We start from the raw sequence: 21,245 nt of genomic DNA on the forward strand, positions 1-21,245 counted from the left end.
GAGTGGGACCCCAGGAGAAGGCATCTCAACAATAGAGACAGAGAGACAAAGTTCACTTTCCTATAGCAGAGAAGCGACAAGTTGCTGCATACCTGTATTATTATTTTTCATCATTCTCGCTTCTTTTATATTCAAATAGTATCTTTGTATTCCTCCTCCTTCTGTATAGGCTTCTTAGTCTTGGCTGGTTTTATTGTATTATTAGACAGGTTTCCTCTGTCCTGTCCTCCACAATATATTTCTAATTTTCTATACTTCATACCTCTTGTTTGCCTTTAGCACACTACCCGGAGCTCTACACACCCTATTCAGACAGATCTCATAGAGTCAGTCATTCGACTGTTGTTCTAATACAACTGTAAATAATAGCTGTTCTATATAATTGTAAATACTTCACAACAAATCTACCAGAACTCAAATCTACTCAGGAACTTTACAAGTTCCTGAATTCTATTACTGGAGTAATTAACTCTCCTTGATTACACACTACACCTTACTCTCACCTTACCTCAAAATCTGACCATCTGCAACCTCACTGCTTTCTAGTTCCAACTAACAAGCCTTCCCTTCTCAACAACAGGCTTATCCTTTGTTCATTTTTTCATTAAAGAGGCAACTTGGGTTGAAGAATATGGTTAATACTATATATAGCCTAAAGATCGCCTATCTCATCTCTATAGGTTGTGATTGTAAATATCATTACATACTTTTCTGCTGTCATAAACCATTTTGCCTCCCCCTCCAGCTGACAACACACACACACGAAAAAAGGAGTAGGTAGAGATGGAGAACATCAAGATACCTAAAGGAGTCTGCACCACTAAATTCACAGGTATCATACCACCGAAGTACACACCGTAAACCCAGGGAGTCACAACAGATCAATTTTAGAAGCTGAGGCTAACAAGAAGAGTCTCAAACCATGGGAAACAAAGAAACAATCCCCAAATGAAAGAAAAAGCAGAAACTTCAGAAAGATTGTTAAATGAAATAGAGGCTAATCCACTATTAGATACTGAACTCAAACCGCTGGTTATCACGAAGTTCAAAGAGCTCACAATGAGCTACCAGAAACTACAGGGGAGCTACAACTATCTCACCGCAAACTATATCAACATGAAAAAGGAAATAGAAACTATCAGCAAGGAAGAATAAGAAATGAAGAATACAACTTCCGAATTGAAGAACACAGTAGAAAGTTTCAAAAGTAGAATTGATGAGGCAGTGGATCGGATTTACGAGTTGGAGGACAAAGTAGAAAACATCTCGCAGAAAGAAAAAGAAAATGAAAAGAGGCTCAGAAAGAATGAAGAGGAATTAAGAGAAATGCAAGACAAAATGAAATGTAATAATATCCGAATAATAGGAATACCAGAAGGAGAAGAAGAAGAACTAGGGATAGAAAACATATTTGAAAGAGTAATGAGAGAAAATTTCCCTAATTTGAAGAGAGAAAAAGTCACACAAATCCAGGAATCACACAGAGTCCCAATCAAGAGGAACCCAAACAGGCCCACTTCAAGACACATCATCATTAAAATGGCAAAATTTTAAGACAGAGAATCTTAAAGGTAGCAAGGGAGAAAAAAGAAGTAACATACAAGGGAGCCCCAATAAGGTTAGCTACTGACTTCTCAATGGAAACACTCCAAGCAAGAAGAGAATGGCAAGAAATATTCCAAGTAATGAGAAACAGAGGCCTACAACCAAGGCTACTTTACCCAGCAAGGCTCTCAATCAAGACAGAAGGACAAATAAAGAGCTTCCAAGACAAAAGAAGTCCAAAAGAATATGCCTCCACCAAACCAGCCTTGCAAGAAATACTAAAAGGACTGCTTTAAGGAAAGTAAGGAAAAGAGAGAGACAGAGAGGAATACAGGTACAAAAATGGCAATGAATAAGTACCTATTAAACATAACCTTAAATGTAAATGGATTAAATGCTCTAATCAAAAGACACAGAATAGCTGAATGGATAAGAAGGCATGACCTACACATATACTGCCTATAAGAAACCCACCTCAGGACAAAAGAACATCACAGACTAAAAGTAAAAGGGTGGAAACAAATTTTCCAAGAAAACAGACAAGAAAAATAAGCTGGGGTAGCAATTCCCATATCAGACAAAATAGACTTCAAAAAAAAGGGCCATAAAGAGAGACCCAGAATATCACTTTATAATACTCAAGGGAAGAATCCACCAAGAAGACATTAACATCGTAAATATATATGCATGGAACATAGGAGCACCCAAATATATAAGGAAAATCTTACAGGACTTCAAGAAAGATATTGACAGCATCACAATTATAGTCGGGGATTTTAACACCCCACTATCAAAAATGGACAGATCTTCCAAACAAATTATCAACAAAGATATTGTGGCATTAAACAACACCCTAGATGAAATGGACTTAACTGATATATATAGAGCTCTTCATCCCAAAGAAGCTAAATACACATTCTTTTCAAATGCACATGGAACATTCTCAAAGATAGACCACATGATAGGACACAAAACAAGCCTCAACAAATTAAACAAAATTGAAATCATACCAAGCATCTTCCTTGACCACAAGGGCCTGAAACTGGAAACCAACCCCAATGGAAAAAACCCAAAGCACCCAAAATCATGGAGACTGAATGGTATTCTATTAAACAATGAATGAATCAAGAATGAAATGAGGGAAGAAATGAAAAAGTTTCTGGAAACAAATGAAAACAAACTCACAACAACCCAAAACTTATGGGACACAGCAAAGGCAGTCCTGAGAGGGAAGTTTATAGCAATACAGGCCTACCTAAAGAAGATAGAAACATTTCAAACAAACAACCTAACCCTACGCCTGCAAGAACTCGAGGAACGACAACAAAGACAGCCCAGAGTAAGCAGAAGGACGGAAATGACTAAGATCAGAGCAGAACTAAATGACATAGAGACTAAAAGCACAATTTTAAGGATCAATGAATCCAGGAGTTGGTTCTTTGAAAAGATAAACAAAATAGACAAGCCTTTAAGTGGGCTCATCAAGAAAAGAAGGGAATGGATACAAATAAACACAATCAGAAATGAAACAGGAGAGATTACAACTGATACCACAGAAATACAAGGGATTGTAAGAAATTACTATGAAGAACTGTATGCCAAGAAATTTGAAAACCTAGGGGAAATGGACACATTTCTAGAAAAATACAATCTTCCAAAACTCAATGAAAAAGAAGCAGAAAATCTGGACACACCAGTAACAGCAAAAGAAATTGAAGCAGTAACCAAAAAACTCCCATCGCACAAAAGCCCTGGACTAGATGGTTTCACTGGAGAATTCTACAAAGCATTGAAGGAAGAGCTAACCCCTATTCTCCACAGACTATTCCAAGAAATCCAGAAGGATGGAAAACTCCCTAACTCCTTTTATGAAGCCAGCATCATCCTAATTCCAAAACCAGATAGAGACACAACAAAGAAAGAAAACTTCAGGCCAATATTGCTGATGAACATAGACGCTAAAATCCTCAACAAAATATTGGCAAATCGCATCCAACAATACATCAAAATGATCATACACCATGACCAAGTGGGATTCATCCCAAGGATGCAAGGATGGTTCAATATTCGCAAATCAGTAAATGTAATACATCACATAAACAAAAGCAAAGACAAAAACCACATGGTCATATCAATAGACCCAGAAAAAGCTTCTGATAAGGCACAACACCCATTTATGATAGAAACACTCAGCACAGTGGGAATAGAGGGAGCATTCCTCAACATAGTAAAGGCCATATATGAGACCTACAGCCAACATCATATTAAATGGGCAAAAACTAAAAGCTTTTCCACTAAGATCAGGAACAAGACAAGGATGTCCACTTTCACCACTTCTATTCAATATAGTATTGGAAGTTTTAGCCACAGTGACCAGGCAAGAAAAGGAAATAAAAGGCATCCAAATAAGAAAGGAGGAAACAAAACTTTCTGTTTGCAGATGATAAGATAGTGTACATGGAAAATCCTACAAATTCTACCCCAAAATTGCTCGAACTAATTAATGAATTTGGCAACACAGCAAGTTACAAAGTCAATATCCAGAAATCAAAAGCATTTTTGCATACCAACAAAATAGCAGAAGCAGAAATCAAGAAAAAAAAATCCCATTCAATATAGCAAAAACAAAAATAAAATATCTGGGAATAAACCTAACTAAGGATGTAAAACACCTGTATGCAGAAAATTACACAGCACTGAAGAAAGAAATCAATGAAGACACGAACAAATGGAAACATATACCTTGTTCATGGATTGGAAGAATTAACATCATCAAAATGTCCATGCTACCAAAAGCAATTTACAGATTCAATGCAATACCTATTAAAGTACCAATGGCATATTTCACAGACATAGAACAAACATTTCAAAAAGTTATATGGAACCATAAACGACCCTGAATAGCAGCTGCACTTTTGAGAAAGAAGAGCAAAGTAGGAGGGATCACAATACCTGATACCAAACAGTATTACAAGGCCACTGTAATCAAAACAGCCTGGTACTGGCATAAAAACAGGCACATAGACCAATAAAACATAACAGACAGTCCAGAAATCAACCCAACTCTCTACAGTCAATTAATATTTGACAAAGGGGGCAGTAACATAATATGGAGTAAAGATAGCCTCTTCAACAAATGGTGTTGGGAGAACTGGACAGCTACGTTCAAAAAAATGAAACTCAAGCACCAACTTACACCATACACCAAAATAAATTCAAGGTGGATAAAAGACTTAAATATAAGCCGTGACATCATTAAAGTCCTAGAGGAGAACAGTGGCAAGAAAATCTCAGATATTCCACGCAGCAACTTCTTTACTGATATGTCCCCTAGAGCAAGGAACATAAAGGAAAGAATAAACAAATGGGATCTCATCAAAATAAAAAGTTCTGCGTGGCTAAAGAAAACAGTATTAAATTAAAAAGACAACCAACTCTATGGAAAAATATATTTGCCAATGATACCTCAGACAAAGGTTTAATCTCCAAAATATACAAAGAACTTACAACACTCCACTCTAAGAAGACACCCAACCCAATTAAAAAATGGGAAAAGGACTTGAACAGACACTTCTCTATGCAGGACATACAGAATATCCAGAGACACATGAAGAGATGCTCAATATCACTAGCTATCAGAGAGATGCAAATTAAAACCACAATGAGATACCACTTTACACCAGTCAGGATGGCTATCATAAACAAAGCAACAAACAACAAATGTTGGAAAGGGTGTGGGGAAAAGGGGTCCTTAGTTCACTGTTGGTGGGATTGCAGACTGGCATGACCATTATGGAAAACAGTATGGAATTTTCTCAGAAAACTAAAAATGAATATGCCTTTTGACTCAGCAATTCCACTGCTAGGATTATATCCCAAGAATCCTAAAACATCAATTTCAAAGAACCTATGCACCACAATGTTCATAGCAGCACAATTTACAATAGGCAAGAGCTGGAAGCAACCTAGGTGCCCATCAGTAAATGAATGGATCAAAAAATCGTGGTACATATACACAATGGAATTCTATGCAGCAGAGAGAAAGAAGGAGCTCCTACCATTTGCAACAACATGGATGGAACTGGAAAGCATTATGCTGAGTGAAATAGGCCAGGCATTGAAAGACAAATACCATATGATCTCACCTTTAACAGGAAGCTAAACAACAAAACAAACAAGCAAGCAAAATAAAAACAAAGACACTGAAATAGGGAATTGGGAGAGAGACAAAAGGGGAGGGGGAGGGAATTTAAGGAGAGAAAGGAGAGGGATTTAGAGGAACAAGTATAAAGGACACAGGGACAAAAACTAAGGGGGGTGGAAATGGGAGGGAGGTGGGGAACACGGGGCAAGGTGGGCTGGGATGGGAGAAATAAACAGAAAACTGTACTTGAAAAATAACTAAATTTAAAAAAAAGACAGAATATCAGCATCTCTATTTTCTTACTCATCACAACTCCTTCCTCAATATTCGTATTTAAAAGCAATTACAAACTAGTGACTAGTTTAAAAGAGACTAAAGAAACAGAATACCCAAATGCAGTAAGATACATATGATTTAGTTCTGGTTCAAAAACAAAAATAAAAAATTAACATACAAAAAGAAACAATAATAGACAGTCTTGAGACAACTGGGGAAATTTTAATATGGACTGGAAATTAGGTGAGATTATGGCATTCCTACTAATTTTCTAAAGCATGATATTGTTACTATGGTTATGAAGAAAGATACATTTAAGCTTTAGAGATGCACACTGATATCCCCAGAGATAAAGTGCCATGATGTCTGCAACCAGCTTTGGATGACCAAGGAAAATTACACATGTATGTACCCACACAGATACACACATACACACTAAAATAAAAATGACAAAATGTCCACTGCTAAATCTATGTGTGGGGAGGGACACAGGGTTACTCTGTACTTTTGCTTTCCTATTATTTCAACTTTTTCAAAAGAAAAGATCAAAATTCAAATTACTAATAGGATATACTTAGTAGAGTATTAATTTTACTAAACCGTTTACTATTTAAATATCAAGTAGTGTGAGTATACTTCGAATAATAAGTTTATTATTATTTCAAGTACAAGTTAATGTAAAATTAAATTACAAATGTCCCTTCAGGAACTCTTGTGTTATAAAGCTCATTTGTATTAACATTTCTGTCTTCTCCTAGAAACCCTTTTTTTCAGCTCATCCTTTCTGAGCCTCACCTAAATGGCTTAATAGTAGCCATTGCAATTAGGTCTGCAGGTTTATAGAAAATAGATTAACATAAATAAAACTAAAATTGTTGCTTGAAGAATGAAAAGCAAACAAAACTGCAGGAATTCACTGCTAATGTTTACTTGTACCAAGGCTATATCCAAAGGCCATCTACACCATGAAGCTTACCCAGAAAGCCTGAGTTCAAATTCAAAAAGTTTCTTAAACAGCTTTTATAGTTATCTATTTCACAGCAAAACACAATGCCAACAACTCTCAAAAACTCTCTCTCAAAAAAAAAAAAAACAAGACTTTATCAAGCCAGAGCTAAAACATTTCTGGCTCATGGTTAAGATATTTAAAACACTTCTCAGTAAACCGTTCTATTACAAGTCCTTGGTAACCCACTTGTAAAGGATGACCATGTGCTCATTAAGTCCAAAATTTTCATTTGATTTCAGTCTATGATTTTTTAAAAGACTATGTATTAAAATAGCTAGTTTTTAAAGACTAAAAACTAACTACTCTACAAATGCATCTCAACTAAATTCTTGAGATAAATCCCCCAAATTAATAGGACACCTAAAAATGCAAATCCCATTAAACTAGTGCACTTGCCTCTCTTTCAGCTTCTTTTAGTATGGCTTCTTTTTCTTTCACTCGTTGCACAAACATCTGCTTCATCTCTTCTTCCTTCCTGTGGAGTTCCCCATAAAACTCGTGTCTTTTGGCTTCATAGGTCTCTTGAAGACTAAACAGTTTTTGTAATATTCTCATGTTAAAACGATGGTGTAACAAATTTGCAAATATTCAAATATTTCAAGTTAAGCTTCATAACTATACCATGTATCAACATCTTCTTATACCATGTGTCAGCAACTGAAACACGAGATTTCCTATAGTGGGAATCATACAAAGCCACGAGTGCTACAGCTATCAGAGAGCACTAGAATTTTGAAAATTCTGCTTTGTCAAGTCCTTCACTGTAAGTACTCTCATTTCACATCAGAGGAAGTCATCTTTCAATCTTTGTTAATTTGGTGTCATTGTGTCTGGAAACTGACCTCAAAGTTCTGAAGTCATATTTGACATTTCCCTTATCCTTGTACCTGATCACCAAGGTCTTTGAGTTCAGCCTGTGACCCTGACACATCATTTAAATCCAGCCTTAGGATGGCTACAGCAATCTTGTTATAGCCCAACTTGATGTTTGCAATTTTCTATCTTCACTATTGCAATAATCACGTAATTGATCTCTGGGCTTTTAGTTCTTTCTTTCACATTGTTCCTTGTTCACTCCTAAAATTTTTCACCAAGACCACAGAGCCCACTATCTTTTTTCTCTGCATTAGAGTTATGTTATCTGCAGAACAAGGCTCCACATCTTTTAAAGAACACTTACGAAACTTAACAATAAAGCCTAATCCCACCTTTCCACATTCATTTCTTACCAAAAAAATCCAAACCACCTTAAGTTCCAGCCATACCAACCTACTCACTGCTTCTAAAATGCCACTCACTTCGTGCTTTATTTTGTTGCATCTCCTCTGCTTCCTATGTCATTGCCTTCTTCCGAGCCCACCCCTCATGCTACCCAGCTCTTCCTAAAGCCAAATTCAAATGCAACTTCCACCAGAGTCTTTTCCAGCCTCCCCAACTAGAGCTAACTGTTCTTCCAAGCACTTGCATGGCACTTCATTTACATCTCTCTCCTGACATATCCCATCTGCCTCTCTTGTAATAGATCATCATCTTAGCAATCCACTTCTGCAGCAGAGCTCTCCAGACATTTCAATTTCTTCATAAATACTCATTTAATGATGTTCATTCATTCATGTCAAATGAATAAATATTCATTCATTTAAATGACAGAAATTGTCAGGATGTAGAATAAAGCAGAATTTAACCAAGCAGAATAAAGGCTGTCCAATTTGAAATATGATAAATTAAGAAATTTTACTAGTTTTAAATATTATAACGGGAAATAAATCTTTTCAGTATAGAATTCTATAAGTTCAAGGAAAAATAGTGTAAGAAATGTTGCACAATAGTCATCATGGCTGCTAATGAGTGTACTATACATAGCAGGTATTCAGAGGAGGAACAGATACTAAACACTGTCTGTAAGAGCATGGATGGACCTAGATGGAACATTATGCCAAGTGAAATAAGCCAATCAGAGAAAGACAAGTACCATATGATTGCACTCATATGTGGAATCTAATGAGCAAAATGAACTAGCAAACAAAACAGAAACAGACTCACAGATCCAGAGAACAGACTGACAGCTGTCAGAGGGGAGGGGGGGTGGGAGGCTGGGTGAAAAAGGAGAAGGTTGATTAAGCAAATGAAAATAAAACTCACAGACACAGACAACAGTATGGTGATTATCAGAGGGAAAGGGAGGTGGGGGGAGGTAGAAGAGGGCAAAGAAGATAAATGGTTATAGAAGAAACCCTGACTTGGGATGGCCTTCTTCTATAATACAAAATACAATATATAGATGACTTGTACCCCTGAAACCTACATAATTTTATTAACTAATGTCACCCCAATAAATTCAGTAAGAAGTTAAAAAAGAGTAAAGCTTATAAATATATAAAATATTCTAGATAACCACATAAATGCTTCAAATCTCAAGGGGGCATTTTACTTTTTACCAGGTTTCTTGTTTTTCAGTATTTGTTTTGGTCTTACTTTAAAGATGTCTCTAAAGTCTAAATCTATCTGGCTACTTTCATCATTTTCAGAAACTTTACATTTGGCTGGTCCTACACAGGGTTGGTAGTCTTTAATGACAAACTTGGTTTAAATAACATCTTGAATTCATATCAAATGTTAAGTTTTAAAAAGTTCTCATTAATGTATTCATATTAGCACTTGAGTTGCTTAGGAGCAAAATAAATCTACCCAGCAAAAAGACCTAACATTTACTGAACAGTTGCTATGAGCATGGCAATTTTCTGGACTCTTATCACTACCTAATTCATGACAACTAATGGCAACCATGAAGAACAAGTAAGAAAACTAAAGCTCAGAGAGGTAATCTGCCTAAAGTAACACAGCTGGTAAGTTAAAAGGTGAGGTGCAAATCAGATAAGACCAGCCAAAAGCCATCTTCCTAACTACCATAAACAGACTACACTGAAGGGAAGCCTCAGCAAAAGATCAAAAGAATGACTGCGCTGCACATTTCCCATCTTACCACAGTGGTTTCTAACTTGGACAATGTAAATTATAAACCTAACTGCAAGTACAGAAACCTAGACTATATTTCAAAAAATGGTAAAGAAACCCTTAGATCTGAAAGGAAATGGTTTATATAGTATTGTAAAACTAATCAACTATTGTTTACTATAATGGGTTTATTTATCAAACAAAAATGAAAAACAGTTTTTTTGTTATACTACTCCTTTTTCTAGTATAAAAGTAACTAGTTGTCATGAATGCTTAATGCATATAATATAGTAGTATAGTTGCAAATATCACCAATTAAAAGCAAAGTTGAAAACCAAAAAGGAAGAAAAATAATTCTCACATGCTCATGTTAACCAAGAAAAATACTCCAATCCTTGTTAGTTTTACTAAGCCTGATGGACTTTTTCCATTTCTACTGCAGACTAAATGCTTAGAAATTAACTATGAATTTATTGAGAGTTCCAAAGACACAAACATTTATGACACAAAAAGTTATGTTTCAGACAATAAGGGCTCGACACTAGAAACCAACCTCAAGGAAAAACCTCAAAAACATTCAAACTCATGGAGACTGAATAGCATGCCATTAAACAATGCATGTGTTAATGATGAGATCAACAAAGAAATCAAAAAGTTTCTGGAGACAAATGAAAATGAACACAAAAACAGTCCAAAACTTATGGGACACAGAAAAGGCAGTCCTGAGAGGGAAGTTCATAGTGATACAGGCCTACCTAAAAACATAGAAACATTTCAAATAAATAACCTAACCCTACATCTACATGAACTCGAGGACCAAAAACAAACAAAGCCCAGAGCAAGTAGAAGGAAGGAAATAACCAAGATCACATCAAAATTAAATGACATAAAGACTAAAAGCACAATTCTAAGGATCAATAAATCCAGGAGCTGATTCTTTGAAAAGATAAACAAAATCAATAAGCCTTTAAGCAGATTCATCAAGAAAAAAGAGAGAGGATCCAAATAAAAAATCAGAAATGAAAAAGAGATTACAACTGATACCACAGAAATACAAAGGACTGTAAGAAATTACTAGGAATATTCCAAGAAATTTGAAAACCAGGGTGAAATAGAAAAATTTCTAGAAAAACATAATCTTCCAAAACTGAATCAAGAAAAAGCAGAAAGCCCTGGCTGGTGTAGCTCAGTGGATTGAGCGCTGGCCTGCGAACCACACGCTCATGGTTCGATTCCCAGTCAGGGCACATGCCTGGGTTGCAGGCCGGTTCCCTGCAGGCCAGTTCCCAGCAGGGGACGCACAAAAGGCAACCATACATTGATGTTTCTCTCCCTCTCTCCTTCCCCCCCTTCCCCTCTAAAGATAAATAAATAATAAAATATTATAAAAAAAAAGAAAAAGCAGAAAGCCTGAACAGACCTATAATAGCTGGTGACATCGAAGCAGTATTAAAAAAACTCCTGGAACACAAAAGCCCTGGATTGGACGGTTTCACAGGAGAATTCTACAAAACATTTCAGGAAGAGGAGTGGGAGAAGATGGCAGAGGACTGAATGGAACTTACAGTAACATCCTCATAGGTCCAATCTGGAATTAGAACTCAATTGTGGAAAAACCACTCAGAAAAAACAACTGGAGCAACAGTAAGAGAGAAGCCATATAACATCAGATAGACAGAAGGATGAGCTTTGGCACAACCTGTCTCATAAGGAGTACAGTGGAGACTTGAACGGGCACCCACAGGTGGCAGCACTGGAGGAATAACTGAGAGACCTACTGGATCCCCCTAAGAGGAATGGAGTTTGAACTCTAGGCTAGGATTCCCAGCCCAGAGCACCAGAGCCCCAAAAGCATACCAATAACAATCCACAGTGAAAAGCAGCAGGGTTGCTCTCTGTGAGAGACAGATGGCTGGAGATTCAAGAGTGATTTAAAGGGTCAATGCAAAATTTTATTTGCAGCCATTTCCCCTGGATTCTGGTAAAGGTTGGAGTGGAATGGACTGGTGATGCCTGAGGAAAAACTAAGGACTGAAGCTTTGGGGAGAGAACTGAAGAGTGTAGACGTCTGGCTCCCAATGCTGAGTCATCCCACAAACAAGGAGCCCTTGTACTTAGGCAGACAACTCCCCTCTGAGCAGCATAAGCTGAGGGGCAACAACAGACTGGACCTCAGGAGGGTCCAGTCTGGCCATGTGGTGCTTAAGCCTGACTGCTGAGTGCAGAGTGACTAGATTAACAACTGAAGGAGTCAGCCACAACATTAGATCCCTGGCAAAGGAGGGGCACATTGGACTAGAGAGACTTGAAGAGAGACTGTGGACAGTCTCTTGGGGACAGAACTGAGAGAGCAGCTGCTGGGTTCCTATTCCAGTGGTTCTAGCCACTGGGTCCCCATACAGTAACAACCATCCTACTCAGACAGACCACTCCCCTCCAAGCAGCAACAGCCTGAAGGGAAACAATGAATCCTTCCTCACCCCAGGAAGGATTCAGGCCCACCAAACAGTGCTTAAACCTGACTACGGAGGGCAGACTGACCAGATTAACAATTGAAGGAGACACACAGAGACAGCAGATCCCTGGAAATATCAAACAGGCTGCCTAAGGTCTGACTGGGATGTCATCTGACATCACCAGAAGTGGATCCAGAAAGAAAAAAACATGGTAAATACAAGAGGTTACCGAGACAAAAGCCACTGTGGTCTTGTCCAAGATTTGTAGTATTTTCTTTCCTGCGTAGCTTTTAAAAAATTCATTTCTTGTCCAGAGAGTTTGTATATATTAAATCACTAGATTTTATACTAGAGTGTATTTCAATTCACATATTTTGCCCCAACCTCTTCTTAGCCCATTTTATCTTCATCTTTCCTCACATTATTTTCATTTTGAATTTTGTTTTCTCTCTTGCTATAACTTGTTTCCATTCTGAACTCTTACTATTTCTCCCCCATCAAGACACACAAACCCAATTTTCTTGTCAAGAGTCATTTCACATTCTTTTAACCTGCTCTTAAAATACCCACATTCTCTCTCCACCTTTAACAATCCTTGCTAGTTGGTTGTGGGTAGGGTACTTGTTGTTGCATTGTTTTTTCAATGTTATCTCGAGAGCTTCACCAATTTGCTGTTTCAAATATCAAATTTTCTGGTCCCTTCTCCTACTCTTTTTTAGTCTCAAACATTAATTTTGTCACCTTAGCCTGTTTTTTCTTTTTTGTCTTTCTTCTATTTCTCTTTCATCTTGCCCTTTTATTTTTCTTTATTCTCCTTTTTTTCCTTTTCCTTTACATACCAATATTTAATTTTTCCCTCACTTAGTCTAGTTTTTGTCCCTCACTCTTAGTATCCCCTCTCCCTCTATCATTAGAAAAATTGTCCCAATCCTCTAAACATCTCTTATATTTTTATTTGTTTCTTTTCCCCTCTTATTCCCATACCACCTATATTAATTTCAGCTTGTTGTTGTTGATAGTCCTCCAATGGATCTTTCTTTCCAATTTGGCTCCTATTATTTTCATTAATTATTTAACATTTTTCCTTCCTTTTTCTTTCTCCCCCTTTTACTTTATGTTATTTTAATTTCTATTTAAACCTAATACTGTATGTTTCCCTTCTTGTACTCCACTCCAGAATCTTCATTCTTTTTTTTATTCACGATGTGAATTTAACCTTCTTGCCTTCCATTGCTCCAACTCCAAACTCTTATTAGTGCTCCTCCCTCTAACTCTTAGAATCACTTTTCTTTTTTCTTTAAAGATTCTATTTATTTATCTTTAGAGGGGAAAGGAAGAAGAGAGGGAGAGAAACATCAATGTATGGTTGCCTCTCATGCATCCCCTGCTGGAAACTGGCCTGCAACCCAGGCATGTGCCCTACCTGGGAATCGAACTGCAATCCTTTGGTTTGCAGGCCTGCACTCAATCCACTGGGCTATACCAGACAGGGCAAAATCATTTTTTTCAGTAGGTCATCTCATATCCACTCTTCTTTCTTATAAGGGTCTTAATCTCTTTATATACTTGTTAATATTGGTTCATTTACTGTTGATAGTGGGATTGTGAGGGGCAGTAATTTTTTTTTGAGTGGGGGGTTTGTTTGCTGGGCTTTGTGGTTTTCTTCTGGTAGCACATAGCAACAGCATACAAGACTTGGTGGGTGGAGTGACCCTCAGTCAATCAGCTGGAGGTTAGGATCCACCAAAGAACGGCCCAACAACAAACAAAGCCCACTTATATCCACAGAACCAGCATAAAAGGCATAAAGGGCATCCTAAGAACATCAAATTCAGGAGATCAAAGACTGCACCACTGAACCTCACAGGTCTCCTACCATAGAAGTTCACATCACAAAGGCAGAAAGTCAAAACAGAACAATTTAAGGAGCAGTGACAAACAAGAAGAGTCTTACAAATAATGGGAAGACAAATAAGCAACCCCAATGAAAAGGAAAGGAGGAATCCTAAGAAAGAATGCTAAATGAAACAGAGGCAAGTCAACTATCAGATACTGAGTTCAAAACAATGGTTATCAGGAAGCTCAAAGAACTCAATGCAAATCACCAGAAACTACAGGGAACCTATGAGGAACTCAATGCAAATGATATCAACATAAAAAAGGATATAGAAACAATCAACAAGAGCCAAGAGGAAATGAAGAATACAATTCTTAGTTGCAGAGCACAGTAAAAGGAATCAAAATCAGGCTGGATGAAGCAGAAGATTGAATCAATGAACTGGATGACAGGTAGAAAAAAATTCTCAAAAACAGCAAGAAAAGGAAAAAAGACTAAAAAAGAATTAAGAGGGGTTAAGGGAAAGGCAGGATAACATGAAATGGAAAAATAACTGTATAATAGGGATACCAGAAGGAGAAGAAGAGAAGCAAGGAATAGAAAACCTGTTTGGAAAAGTAATGATGGAAAACTTCCCCAATTTGATGAGAGAAAAATCTACACAAGTCCAGGAAGCAGAGAAGGCCCCAGTCAAGAGGAACCCAAAGAGGCCCACCTCAAGACACATCCTAAATAAAATGGCAAAATTCCAAGACAAAGAGAGAATCTTAAAGGTGGCAAGAGAGAAAGAGGAAGTAACATACAAGGGAGCCCCGATAAGGCTAGCAGCTGACTTCTCAACCAATACAGTATAAGCCAGAAGGGAATGGCAAGCAATATTCCAAGTAATGAAAAGCAGAGGCCTACAACCAAGACTCCTCTATTCAGCCAGGTGCTCAATTAAAATGGAAGGTGAAATAAGGAGCTTCCCAGACCAAAGAGGGCTAAAAGAACACACCTCCACCAAACCACCATTGTAACATATGCTAAAGGACTGCTTTAAGAAGAGGAAGAAAAACAGTGAGAGGGTGAAACAAAGGTACAAAAGGAGGAAACTGGTGATGAAGAACCTATCAATAATAACCTTAAATGTAAATGGGTTAAAAGCTCCAACCTAAAGATATAGGGTAGCTGAATGGATAAGACAACATGACCCACACATATGCAGCCTACAAGAGACCCACCTCTGAAAAAGAGACCTACATAGACTGAAAGTGATGTGTTGGAAAAAAAATATTCCAAACTTATGGACAGGAAAAAAAAAGCCAGGTTAGCAGTGCTTACATATGACAAAATAGACTTCAAAACAAAGGCCATAAAAAGAAACCCAGAATGACACTTCATAATACGCAATTAAGTAATCCACCAATGAGACATAAAAATTATAAACATATATGCAACCAACAAAGGAGCACCCACTGTATAAGGGATGTATAAGAAACTTCTTGGAAGCCCTGGCTGGCGTAGCTCAGTGGATTGAGCACGGGCCTGCGAACCAGAGTATCACGGTTCGATTCCCAGTCAGGGCACATGCCTGGGTTGCAGGCCAGTTCCCAGCAGGGGACAAATGAGAGGCAACCATACATTGATATTTCTCTCCCACTCTTTCTCCTTCCCTTCCCCTCTCTCGAAAAAATAAATAAATAAAATATTAAAAAACAAACAAACAAAAAAAACAGACTTAAAAAAAAAAAGAAACTTCTTGGAGAACTTCAAGAAAGATATAGCAACACAATTAAGTAGGGGATTTTATCACCCCACTGTCAACAATGGATAGATCTTCCAAACAATATATCAACAAGGATTTTGTTGAACTGAATACATCAAAGATACTTTACATCGAATGGACTTAACTGATATATATAGAAGCTTTCATTGCAAACAAGCAAAATACAGATTCTTTTCAAATGTACATTATTTTCAAAGACACACCACATGATAGTACACAAAAAAGCCTTACCCAATTCAAGAAAATTGAAAACTTATCAAGCATTTTCTCATACCTGGGGCTAGACACACAAGGAATAGAAACAAAAAACCAATCTCAAGGAAAAAAATTCAAAAATATTAAAACTCATGGAGACTGAATAGCATACTCTTAAACAATGAATGGGTTAATAATGAGATCAAGGAAGAAATGAAAATGTTTCTGGAAACAAATGAAAATGAATACACAACAGTCCAAAACCTATAAAACACAACAAAGGCTGTCTTGAGAGCGAAGTTCATAGCAAGACAGGCCAACCTAAAAAAGGATGGAAACATCTGAAATGAACGACCTAACCCTACACCTAGAAGAACTGGAGGAACAACAACAAAGGCAGCCCAGAGCAAGTAGAAGTAAGAAAATAATCAAGATAACAGCAAAATTAAATGACAAAGAGAGTAAAAGAACAATTCAAAGTATCAATAAATCTAGGAGCTGGGTATTTGAAAAGATAAACAAAATTGATATAAGCCTTTAAGAAGATTCATCATTAAAAAAGAGAGAAGTCTCAAATAAATAAAATCAGAAATGAAAGAGCAGAAATTACAACTAATACCACAGAAATACAAAGGATTATAAGAAACTATGAACAACTACATGCCCCCAAATTTGAAAACCTGGGTTAAATGGAAAATTTTCTAGAAAAATATAATATTCCAAACTGAAACAAGAAGCAGAAAGCCTAAATAGATTGATAACAGCTGGTGAAATTGAAGCAGTAATGAAAAAACTCCCAACACACAAAAGCCCTAGATCAGACGGTGTCATAGGAGAATTTAACACAACTTTTAAGGAAGAGCTAAGACCTATACTTCTCAGACTATTCAAAAAAATCCAAGAAGAGGGAAGACTACCCAACTCTTTTTATGAAGCCAGCATCATCCTAATCCCAAAACCAGATAAAGATACAACAAACAAAGAAAACTACAGGCCTGTATTGCTGATGCGCACAGATGCTAAAATTCTCAACAAAGTACTGGCAAAGAGCAATCGGAAAAACATCAAAAAAATTATACATGTTCAAGTGGGATTCATCCCAGGGATGCAAGGATGGTACAATTTTCAAAAATTAATACACATAATACATCACATAAACAAAAGGTGAGACAAAAATTACATGATCATATCAATAGATGCAGAAAAAGCATTTGACAAGATACAGTAGCCATTTGTGATAAAAACAGTGAAGTGGGAGTACAGGGAGCATACCTTTACATATAAAAGCCATATATGAAAAACCTACAGCAAACATACTCAACAGACAAAAACTAAAAGCTTTCCCACTAAGATTAGGAACAAGAAAAGGTTGTCCTCTTTAACCACTTCTCTTCAACATAGTATTGAAGTCTTAGCCACAGCAATCAGACAAGAAGAAGAAATAAAGGCATCTAAAAGCATCTAAATAAAAGCATCAAAGAATCTAAAAGCATCTAAACTGAAAAGAAGGAAGTAAAACTGTAATTGTTTGCAGATGACATGGTAGTGTACATAGAAAATCCTATGGTCTCCACCAAGAAACAACTCAACCTAATATGTAAATTTGAAAAACAGCAGGATACAAAGTAAATATGCAGAAATTGAAGGTATTTTTGTACACTGAAATCAGGCGGAAAATATCCCATTTGCTAGCAACAAGAAATATAAAGTACCTAGGAATAAACCCAATCAAGAAGGTAAAAGATCTACACTCAGAAAAGTACATAACACTGCAGAAAGAAATTGAAGAAAACACAAATAAAGGGAAGCATATACCATGTCCATGGACTGGAGGAATTATCATCAAATCGTCCACACTACCCAAAACAATTTATATATGCAAAGCAATTGCTCTTAAAATATAAAATCACATATTTTACAGATATAGAACAAATATTTCAAAAATTTATATGGAACCATATATGACCCCAAACAGTCACTGCAATTATGAGAAAGAAGAACAAAGTAGGAGGGATCATCATACCTCACATAAAAATATAGTACAAGGCCATGGTAAACAAAACAGTCTGGTGATGTCATAAGAAGAGACAGACAGGTCGGTGGAACAGAATATGGAGCCCAGAAATAAACCTAAGTCTCTACAGTCAATTAATATTTGACAAAGGGGGGGAAACATAAAATAGAGTCAAAATAGCCTCTTCAATAAATGTTGTTAGATCTAGACAGCTACATGTAAAAAATGAACTTGACTACCAACTTACACCATGCACAAAAATAAACTGAAGATATATAAAACACTTAAACATAACTTGTGATACCATAAAAGTCCTAGAGTAGAGCAGAGGCAGGAAAATCTCAGATAGTCCACAGTAATATTCCAGAACAATATTTCACTGATATGTCCCTGAGAGCACTGGACATAAAGGAAAGAATAAACAAATGGGACTTCATCAAAATAAAAAGCTTCTGTTTTTTATTCATCAAAATAAAAGAGCTTCTGTTCAGCTAACAAAAACATTCATGAAATGAAAAAGGAACCAACTGTATGAGAAAACATATCTGCCACTGTATCTCGGACAATAGTTTGATCTTCAAAATATACAAAGAACTCACATGACTCCATTCCATGAAAAGAAACAACCCAATTAAAAAATGAGCAAAGGTCCTGATCAGACACTTTTCCAAGGAGGACATAAAGAGGGCCCAGAGACATAGGAAAGGATGCTCAGCATCACTAGCTATCAGAGAGATGCAAATTAAAACCACAATGGGATACTACTTCATATCAGTCAGAATGGACATCATAAACAAATCAACAAACAACAAGTTCTGGCGAGGTTGTGGAGAAAAGGGAACCCTTGTACACTGTTGGTGGGAATGTACACTGGTGTAACCACTATGGAAAACAGTATGGAATTTCCTCAGAAAACTAAAAATGGAACTGCCTTTTGATCCGGCAATTCCAGTGCTGGGATTATATCCTAAGAATCCTGAACCACCAATGCACAACAACCTATGCACTCCAATATGCATAGCATTGCAATTTACAATAGCCAAGTATTGGAGAGAACCTAAGTGCCCTTCAGTAAATAAGTGGATCAAAACCTGTAGTACATTTACACAATGGAGTTCTATGCAGCAGAAAGAAAGAAGGGGCTCCTATCCTTTGTGACAGCATGGATGGAACTGGAAAGCATTATGCTAAGCCAAATAAGCCAGGGGTTAAAAGACAAATACCACATGATCTCACCTTTAACAGGAACCTAGTCAACAAAAGAATCAAACAAGCAAAATATAACCAAAGACACTGAAATTGAGAACAGGCTAAATGTGACCAGAGGGGAGAGGGGAGAGAATTTCAGGGAAAAGGGGTGAAGGGTTTGCAGGAACAAATATAAAGGACACATGGACAATAATGGGGGGAGGGCGGGTAGAAACAGGAAGGAGGTGCAAAGGGCTGGGGGTTGGCCTGGGGTAGGGGGAAAGGCAGAAAACTGTACTTGAACAACAATTAAATTGTAAAAAAAGGAAAAAAAAACTGTGGTACACTTACACAATGGAATTCTATGAAGCAAAAAGAAAAAAGGAGCACCTACCCTTTGCAACAGCATGGATAGATGTGGAGAGCATTATGCTAAGTGAAATAAGCCAGGTGGTGAAAGAAAAACACCGTATGATCTCACCTATAAGTGGAACCTAATCAACAAAACAAGGAAGGAAGCAAAATATAATTGGAGACACTGCTATGAAGAACAATCTGACAGTAAACAGAGGGGATGGGGGAGGAGGATAACAGGATAGAAGGGAAAGAACTGTCAAGGAACACGTATAAAGAACCCATGGAGAAACCCAAAGGCAGGTAGGATTGAGGGTGGGAGGCGGGGGTGGGTTGGTCAGGCAAATCCTTAGAATGGAAAATGTAGACAACTGTACTTGAAGAACAATAAAAAATAAATTTTAAAAGGAAAAATTCTTTTAACTCTAAAAAAGAAAAAGTTTTGTTAAACACTTAAGCTAACTTTAAAATACTACAAAATCCTTCCTTTTAAAACCAGGTCTCAGAATACTTCAAAGACAGTGATTTTCTACACAAAAGTTAAAAGTGATTTGGAACAAGACAGGTTAGGTTAACTAAATTAACTTGGGGATTTAACTAGTCTATAAAGCAATGTCTTCTATAGCTTAAATAATTGAAGATCAGTTAGTTAAAATGATAAAAACATAACGCTGATTACTTGGACTTCATAATAAGCCCATGATCAGTGATGATAGATTAGGACACTAATCATGACTGGGCAGAAACATTCAATAAAATGTAAATGTAATAAGCTAAAGGACTGGCAATGAAGAGGACGGGGTAGTAAAGAGAAACAAAAGCTATCCTAACAAGTTCATGTAACTATTTTTTTATTCATATATAGATTCATATTGAGAGACAGACTTTACATGCCAGGCAAATTATAGTGAGTATTATTATATATACCCCAAATTATAGGAAAGATTCCCCAGAAAATAGGATGTAACTTCTGGAAATTACAAAAGTAAAACCTTCCTAAGACATCAGGCTATAATGAACTATAGAAGCTTTATTAAATAATTTATCTGCAAATGAGAAAGTACCAAAAGAAGAGACATTTGCTGCACCTGACCCAAGAAATGCAGACATTTCAGGCATGCTCTCTTTGATGAAATGTCATCTGTTTCAAGGAGAGCAGGCCTAAAAAAGGGCACAGGACTTGGACTCTTAGGCATGCAGGCAAAGGCTACCTCACACAGTATCCAGTTACCTCCCCACTGTTCTTTCTTGTCCTCTGCAAGCAACCTACAGTCACTGCTCCATATGCGACCTGTGTAACCTGGTCTAAACTGGTTACCCCTTTCCCAATTTTCTATTTTTTTATCTGATCAGTAAGCAGATGCTTCCCAAACTGATGAAATGGTCAATAAATGGATGGTCTCAGCAGTCACTGACTGACTGCTCACCACTTATCTACCTCCTTTCATATCATTACTCTGATTACCTTTTGGAGCACTACCTCTCCACCACGGATACAGTCTGG

The 21,245-nt window shown here is 37.0% G+C and overlaps 1 protein-coding gene across 4 annotated transcripts in view; it reads right to left on the reverse strand.

Moving 5' to 3' along the window:
• SEPTIN10 (septin 10) overlaps nucleotides 1-21,245 on the reverse strand; it is a 98,164-nt gene that overhangs the window by 17,442 nt on the left and 59,477 nt on the right. For 3 of the 4 annotated variants that reach the window (XM_037167145.2, XM_037167146.2, XM_053665261.1), the window contains one exon: nucleotides 7,371-7,503. The exons of the other annotated variant lie outside the window; for it this stretch is intronic. In XM_037167145.2, coding sequence (XP_037023040.2) covers nucleotides 7,371-7,503 — 133 coding nt within the window. The remainder of the gene's footprint in view (nucleotides 1-7,370; nucleotides 7,504-21,245) is intronic. 4 annotated transcript variants of the gene reach the window in all.

This window comes from Artibeus jamaicensis, unplaced genomic scaffold, assembly GCF_021234435.1.
Source record: "Artibeus jamaicensis isolate MK-2021 breed Jamaican fruit bat unplaced genomic scaffold, CSHL_Jam_final contig_399, whole genome shotgun sequence".
NCBI lineage: Eukaryota > Metazoa > Chordata > Mammalia > Chiroptera > Phyllostomidae > Artibeus > Artibeus jamaicensis.